The sequence below is a fragment of the Musca autumnalis genome, unplaced genomic scaffold (genome assembly GCF_047663935.1).
Source record: "Musca autumnalis isolate F117 unplaced genomic scaffold, ASM4766393v1 scaffold_4, whole genome shotgun sequence".
Taxonomy (NCBI): Eukaryota; Metazoa; Arthropoda; class Insecta; order Diptera; family Muscidae; genus Musca; species Musca autumnalis.
The window spans coordinates 185,232,629-185,240,623 of record NW_027411977.1 but is presented as its reverse complement, the minus strand read 5'-3'; the positions used below and the strand labels follow the sequence as shown (position 1 = coordinate 185,240,623).

Sequence of the window (7,995 nt, the reverse complement as noted above, 5' to 3'; positions counted from 1 at the left end):
CAAATGCATTCGGTATACATTTGAATTTATCATCTGGAATTTCCCAACAACCAGCAAGACAAAGGGAGAGTAATTCAAATACTGCGATGACAGCAAATCTAAATCCGAAGAAAAACAAAGCTCTCTATTTACCTGACTCTAGTCAGCCTGTCCCCCTGTCTGTCGTTTGACAACGACTATAAATTCGACAAATCGATCGATGACTAGCGGCAGTTTACTATTGCAATCGTTACGGAGCGTATGCAAACGGTAGTCAGCCAGACAAGCCAAAAACTCACAACTCTTGTGCTCTACGTCCATCTTGTTGTCCATCCGGAAAGGCCGGCCAGTTTCAACTCCTGTGGTTAAAGTAGCAGTCTAGAACGACAGCAACAAGACAATGTCGTCTTTGCCAATATCGAGTTATACGTTTGTCACCTCTGGTGGACAGAGGCGATTTGTTCATCGTTGGCAGTATGAAAATAACGAAGTTATTGAATGTAATAAATGCGGCAGTTCATGCAAGGAAACCGATGCCTATGGCAAACACTGGTCCCAGCCAAAGACATTGGATGAAAACGACAACATCGGCAAGGATGACAGCAGCAACAGAGGCACCATCGACATATCAAGGACAGCTAAAACGCCAATAGCACTTTGTACATCTACATCGTCATCATCGTTGGAAAAGAGCTTTGGCCGGATAACAACCTTAATGGATAGCAAGGAAATTATTATCAGCAAAAACGTTGAATCCTTTATGCTTTGCGCCTCAAAGGCCGTAACTGATACCCAGGAATTTTTATTGGAGACTGGCATAAAAGCTGTACCCGACTTACTGAGTTCTGTCTATGCCATGCATGGTGGTGGTCATAGCCACCATTTGCTGGTGGTGGTGCGCTTCTATGTGACCATCAAGGGTGAGACGTTTATGTTGCAAACAACGGAGTTGACAATAAAACATCACTATGACATCAGAGAAAGTGTGGATATGATATTTACAATGCTTTTGGAAAAGCTGAGAAACTATATGGCATGTCGTCGTGAAGCCAATGGCTTAGCAAACGAAGAGGCCTATAGCATTAAGAGAATCTACATAAAAGTGCGAAAACAACATCATGTACAACAACAAACATTGCCATTGCATTATGCCCGCAAGCAATCAAACATGGAAATAGGCACTTTCCTAAATAGCACAACAACCAGCCAGGATGATTTAGCTTTGCTTACGGCATGGTTTCGTCAACATTTATTGACTTCGGAATCATTGGATAGCCTACGATCGCCATTTCCCTGTAATTTGTATTGTTTTCAGGAATGTCCCAACTCTTTGGAACTCTATGTGGTACCCTATCATTTGAGTAGTCATTCCTCGGATATCTACAAAAGTCGTAGTTTTATTATCCTCTGTGACATCAATGGTTGCTTTATGGAGTTACAAGAAATAACCAATATTAGACGTTTTCTTCATCACACCTCAGAAGATCGTGTACTCTCGTGTACACGATGCCAGGCGTGTTTTATGGAACCATCCAAATTGGCTTTACATAAAATGCTCAATTGTGGTAGAGGTTTTGAAATGTTGAAAATGGACTCGGATTTCATTGAAATCTATGAAAACTGTTTGTTATTGGAAAAATGTGATAATTGGTCATTGTTTGGTATCATTGAATAAATAGTTGATTTGAATGCAACCAAAATGTCTGATTTTTTTCCTCTCAAAAAAAAAAAAGCAAATAATAATTGTTTCAAATTTCTAACATGGAAAATAAAAAAACTATGTCCGGCGAAAATCCCAGAAGGGACATTTGATACTAGTCTATGCTCGTTTTTAGTTCATTGGTCGAAATGTCTTATTTAATTTTTATTCTCAAAGTCGAAATTAAAATTTTCATTCTGAAAATTTGTTTTGTAGGCTCAACCAAGATGAAACCGTGTTCCGTACAGCCAACACGATGACTCTCGAACAGAGTAATATCGTCATATTTATTAATTCGAAGATCGAACAGATATATCTGTTCACTCTTTCTGGTATCTCCTTCACAACTTTATACTAGTGAGGAAAGGATCAAAGTTGGCGGGGCCGACTATTTTCTTTCGAGCAAAGTGCGTTACATTTTTAAAATTTCATCATCATCATTTCATCATAGGAGATATATTCACATTAGAACCGATTCCAATACACATAATTCGGCAAATGCACACTTTTCAAAGTTCATCCAAATTGGACATACTTACCGAGGTTGGTGCACCAAATACCAAAAATAGGCCGAACATGTAATTGGGAGGTTTAACAAACCTAAAAGGATTTCAGTGGATTGTCCCAATTTGAACTTCTATATCACAAAATTTTTGAAACCTACGAAAACATCATAAAGTTCAATCCTGTAGAGAATTTGCATAGCTACAATATTTTCTCTAATCCTATTTCGATAGGACTTGCGGTTTCCAAGCAAAATCGTGAAAACTTAAAAAAAAACTCTAAAAATGTGAATCTTGACCGCAATTATTTTGTTTATTGATTTTTCTCAACTATGAACATTGTAGTTTCAGAATCCGCAAAATCATTTTTATGAATATTTTTGGCAATATGTGAAATATTTTATCAGTTCAAAATAAAATAATTCAATAAATATTATAGTCAAAATGATCATTTTATTTTACATTTTTTTAATTTTGTGCTCATAAAATTTTATCGAATTTTGTTAATATGAGAATTTTTTTATCGTCGGAAAATTGATAAATTTTTGATTGAATCTTTGAATTTTTTATTCGTGATGATTTGTGAATTTATGCATATGAGTCCGAAACAAAATAGCAAAGGACCGTGTTCATGGAAGAAACACTTCGAAGCAAATGCTCGCGTGTTTCTTCTAAAAAATTACTATGTGACGAGTATTCCGTTTGAGCAACATAGGACGGTCAATTCTAAGTGGTACACCACAATTTGTTTGCCTGGGCTCCCATACATCGATTCAAACCAGCGCCATTTTGACCGGACAAATCGTGGAATTTATGGGCCATTTCGAGTGTCGAAAGATCTCGATTGGATTATTTTCCAGGCCCGGCAGGTATCGCAATTTGTGAAAATATGTAATTTTTACAAAATTGTGGAGAAAGAAATAGCAATTCTTTGGAAACTATAATGGAAGTAAGCTATTTCATACTAAATTTTAGTGAAATTCCAACTTTAGTGGACTAGAATTTTTAGGGAACAACTTGGAGCAAAATTCCGTTTTCACCGAATGATGCTCGAGATTCTCCTCTTTCAATCCACATATATGCCTTTTTTGTAGAAAATTTACTTATGTTGAAACTGAAGTATGGGGTATTGTAACTCGCGAATTGTTGTAATATACCATAACGTTTAGGTAAAATAAACTGTTTTAGCACGATTCACTTAAAATTATAATTTGAGCGGAATCTGTGGTCATATTAATGTAAAAAAATAGGAAAAATCGTTGAAGGAAACGAATTTTTTAAATCAATTTTCAATTATTGGCTTTACAATACAATGTAGAGTATAATATTCAAAGAAGAAGTTAAAGAATACACTTCAGAAATGAAGTTTCTAATGTATGAATTTTTAATATAACGACTACATCAATCTCAAACGGATGCTGACATTTTGAAGGCTGAAAATTTTGGTTTTTTTTTTTTTTAATTTTTGCTCTAAACGGGACGCGCAACTGTACTCTTTTAAAAACTGATTATGAGATTGTAGTACTCGCGATTACGCATTTTTTGATGCATAACTCGGGCGAGTAGCCTTCAAAGGTTCACAACAATCTCTTACTCTCTTAAAGTCGAAATTTTTGTGCGTACATTTATATAAAAAATCTGTTTTTTGATTCAAAATTTGCAACTGCCATTAAATTGTCGGTAAAAACCGCCTGAGCTTAGTTTTTTACGTTCCGAATCTTATAAACCAAATCCGTCCACTAGATCTGCGGCTATGGTACCATTCAAATTTCTAAAATCTGCAAAAAACTGTTTTTCAAAATTACGCGCGTTTTGGAAGTGTAATTTTTACTGAAATAAATAGAGCTATATGCCTGTTTAAAATGTGCGAAAACATATATTTCAGAACTATCGCTAATCCGGAGATACAATTGATTTTTTCTAAAAATTAAGTGCGATGCTACATCCACGGTTCTTGATGGATCGCAATGAAACGACATCAAATTATGTATTTTTTAAAGGTTATCATCGAAATCGGATACGCATAAAATGTAAATGAACTTCGTGGAAATTATGACCATCTTACTGTATTTTGCATCCTAAAATGCAACAGAAGCTACATCGTGGCCGCCAAATAGAATTTCACAAACTGTACACCAAATAAAAGGGATTGATTCGCTGTGTTGGAAAATCGGATGCGCATCATGTCATTTATATGCGCGATTTATATGCGTTTCAAATGGTGTAATATTCAATATAACATTATTTTAATCTTACGCCACAATTGGAATTCCTTGTGATTTAATATAATGTTCTAAAAATATTCGCCAATAGGAAAATTGCAAAGGAATATCTTCATTATTGCGTGAAATTTGGACAAAAATGACGAAGAACTCAAACAATTTTTCTTCAACCTTAATCATAAAACCATAAAAAAATAAAATTAGAATAACATGATTTTTATTTTTTTCGTCATATTTTCTTTGTATTTTTGCAAATAACATGAATACTATAGCTCCAAACTTCACGACTTAGGTTTCATTTTATTCCTCACAATGTCTGGATGTTGCTATAATGTTTTTATATATATATTTTTTTGTAAGTATAAGCGCCATTGTTTCAAAAATATGTTTGTAAATACGTGAAATTATTTAACAAATTTAATTTTTAGCGAATCCATTGAAAGTTTTCGAATTTTTTTTTTTGCATAATCGCAAAGATTGCGAATTCAGTTAACGATAATAGGATATAACAGCTTACTATATTAAGCCTCGATTTTTTTAGAATTTTTTCTAATTAGCATAATTAAAACGGTCATATCTCTTGCGCGCAACGATCAAAGTTTGTAACGAAAACAGATTTGGAATGACATTTATTTTCTTAATCTATGTACCAAAACTCATAGATGTAGCATCAACATTTTTTTTTTTTTGATTTTTTTGAAATGGAAAAGACGATTTTAGACATTTTTTCTGATATACTTTTTTTATACCATTTTCCAATTTTTGTTTTTTTTTGACATTTTTGAATTCATACAAGCTGAGGGTATATCAAAGTCGACTGATACTTTTTTACTTGTTTTGTTTTTTAAACCCTCCATCATACTATGGGGGTGTATTAACTTTGTCATTCCGGTTGTAACTACTCGAAATAATCATTTTGGATCTCACAAACTGATCAAGAATATCAGCGTGCAATTTCACATCGATATAGCCATGTCCGCCAGTCTGTACGTCTTTGGAAATAACTCTAGCGTCCGAACGGATTGAAGTAGGTTGATGAAATTTTGGTAAAATCTATTGTATGTACTTAAGACTTTTGGTATTGAAAACGGACTATTTAGGTACACGTTTTGGTATAGCCCCCATACAAAGTGACGCGTGACGCGTCGACGTTTCAAGGAATGTTAAGATATTTGTCACATTTGACAACCGAATTGGTGGTAATTTGGTATTTTGTGTCTCCATGAGCTAAAAAAACGCCCCATTTATAGTACGCGTCATTTAAGGATATTTTGAATGTATTAGTCCTATTTGACCACCGAATCGGTTGCAATTTGGTATTTCCAGAGGCTACAAAACATTTCTACAAAAAAATTTTAATATAGGTTTGCATTTTCTTATAGCCCCCATAGGACGGTATCACCCGATTTTGGGTATTTTGAATGTTTAAGCTATATTATCCAACCAAATAAGCTGAAAATTGGTATTTAGTCCTCCTTTGGGCTACAGAAATTTGTTGGTATAGGTCCACGTTTTGATATACCCCCCAAATTTTCCGTATTTGAAAGTTTTTAACCTCATTATCAAACCAAAATGCTGAAATTTGATATTTAGTCCACAAAATATTCTCCCAGAAATTTGTCGGTATCTGTCCACGTTTTTCGGTATTTTGAAAGATTTAGTCGTATTCACGCACTGAAGTGGCTGAAATTCGGTATTTAGTCTTTTTCGGGGGTGCAAAACTTTTTCCGATTTCATTCCAATTTTCTGTATTTTCAAAGTTTTAGCCTCGATATACCACTAAAATGGCTGGAATTTGGTATTTCGTCTTCTTCTCTTAGGTATAACATTTTCCACCTTAAAATTGTTTGTATAGGTTAACGTCTTCATTTAGCCCCCATACGGTATCTCCAGATTTTCGGTATTTTCAGGGGTTTAGCCTAAATATGCCAGTGAAATGGCTGGAATTTTGTATTTAGTCTTCTTGAGGCTAAAAAAAAAATGTCCACCTTAAATTTGTCGCTATAGGTTAACGTGCTTATATAGCCCCCATAGAATGGTACCTTCCGATTTACGGTATTTTGTAGGATTTAGCCTCAAAATTCCACCAAAATGGCTGAAATTTAGAATTTAGTCTTCGTACCCCTAAATTCAAGGATTCTCGAATTTTTGAAAGTTTTAAAAACGTTATAACAAAATATTCCTTGCAAAAAATCTGACAGCACACGTCCACGTTTTACCAAAGGTCCCATGTAAGGGTACCATCCAATTTAACATTTTTGTTTAAGATTTTCCTATCGGCTTGGTTGTTAATTGGAATTTTGTGTTCCCAGAATACTCGCAAAAAACTACCCATTCACATACATTTTGGATTAATCTAACCTTAATGGACCGGTATTGCCCAATTTTATGTATATCGAGATTTTATATATTATTCTCCTCCAAACAATTATACTTAACGTAGAGAAAGAGCTTAGCAGTTACTAGTTGTTTATATTTACTTCAATACCGTGGTGGTGGAGGGTACAAAAAGTTCGGCCCGGCCGAATTTAACGCCTTTCATACTTGTTTTTTTTTAAAGAAGAACAGAAGTTTTTGCCAATTCCTACCCCTGAATATTATCATATTAAACAATAGACTTCCTTTTTCTGACTGATAGTGTCCTATGATCGCCCAAACTAACATAATCAGTAACAGCGAAGACTAAGATATATATCCTTTCTTTTTTTTGATAACTAATCCATGAATAATTCCATTTGCTCCTCAAAAATGTCATACAAATTTGTATTAATTTATGTTCATCGCTCCTTAGATGCATTACGCTTAATTTTCAGATATCAATACTTGTGGGAGAGATTCAAAACATTTAATTTTCTTGGATAAAACCAAATTTCTTAACAAGAATTTGCAATGATAAAAAAACGAAACACACACACAAAATTATTTGACATCAAAAGAAAAACATTTACAATGACGCTGAAAGATATTAACAAAAGCCAAGCGCAAAATGAAGGTAAGAGGATGGATGGAGGATGAATGGCAACACTAACACGCCTTTATCATTTCATGAAAATTTTAGTTCAGTGGTTTTCAGACGCTCCCTTTTGTGGCATCCAATAGAATAGAATGCGACAAAAGCCGAATGTAAAAGCTTTGTATCTTCCATAAAATCAGCATTGCTAGATTATTATCATCATCGTCATCAGCCAGAGCAAAGCTAAAGCAGCAGTATCATTGCCAGACATTGTTGGGGGTTTTCTTCCTCCTTCTTCTTCTTTTTATTATTGTAAAGAGGATACAAATTCATGCTTAGCTTTTGTTCTGACACCCATTTAGTTGGTGCTTGAACGAAAGCAAATTTGTTGAGGATTTCGTGGAATATTCAACAATTCATTGGAAACGAAAGGAATCAATCAGTAAAGAATGAGCAAGTATAAGTATTTGGGGTTTTCTTTTATTTTAATACCACAGGAATCTGAAAGGACGTATCTTACATGAAATCCAGAAACATTTACTTGTGACAACAAAAAGTCCCAATGGATTATAAGAAGCAAGTAAGGAGGGTAACTGTTGAAAAAGAGAATATAAAAGAATTTACCAATAAGACTTTGTA

At 34.2% G+C, this 7,995-nt stretch overlaps 1 protein-coding gene across 1 annotated transcript; it reads left to right on the top strand.

Moving 5' to 3' along the window:
• The first annotated feature begins 379 nt into the window (after positions 1 to 379).
• LOC141403192 (protein terminus-like) lies at positions 380 to 1,654 on the top strand. The gene has a single exon (XM_073985370.1). It carries the CDS (start codon positions 380 to 382, stop codon positions 1,652 to 1,654), a length of 1,275 nt encoding a protein of 424 aa, XP_073841471.1.
• The last annotated feature ends 6,341 nt before the right edge of the window (positions 1,655 to 7,995 follow it).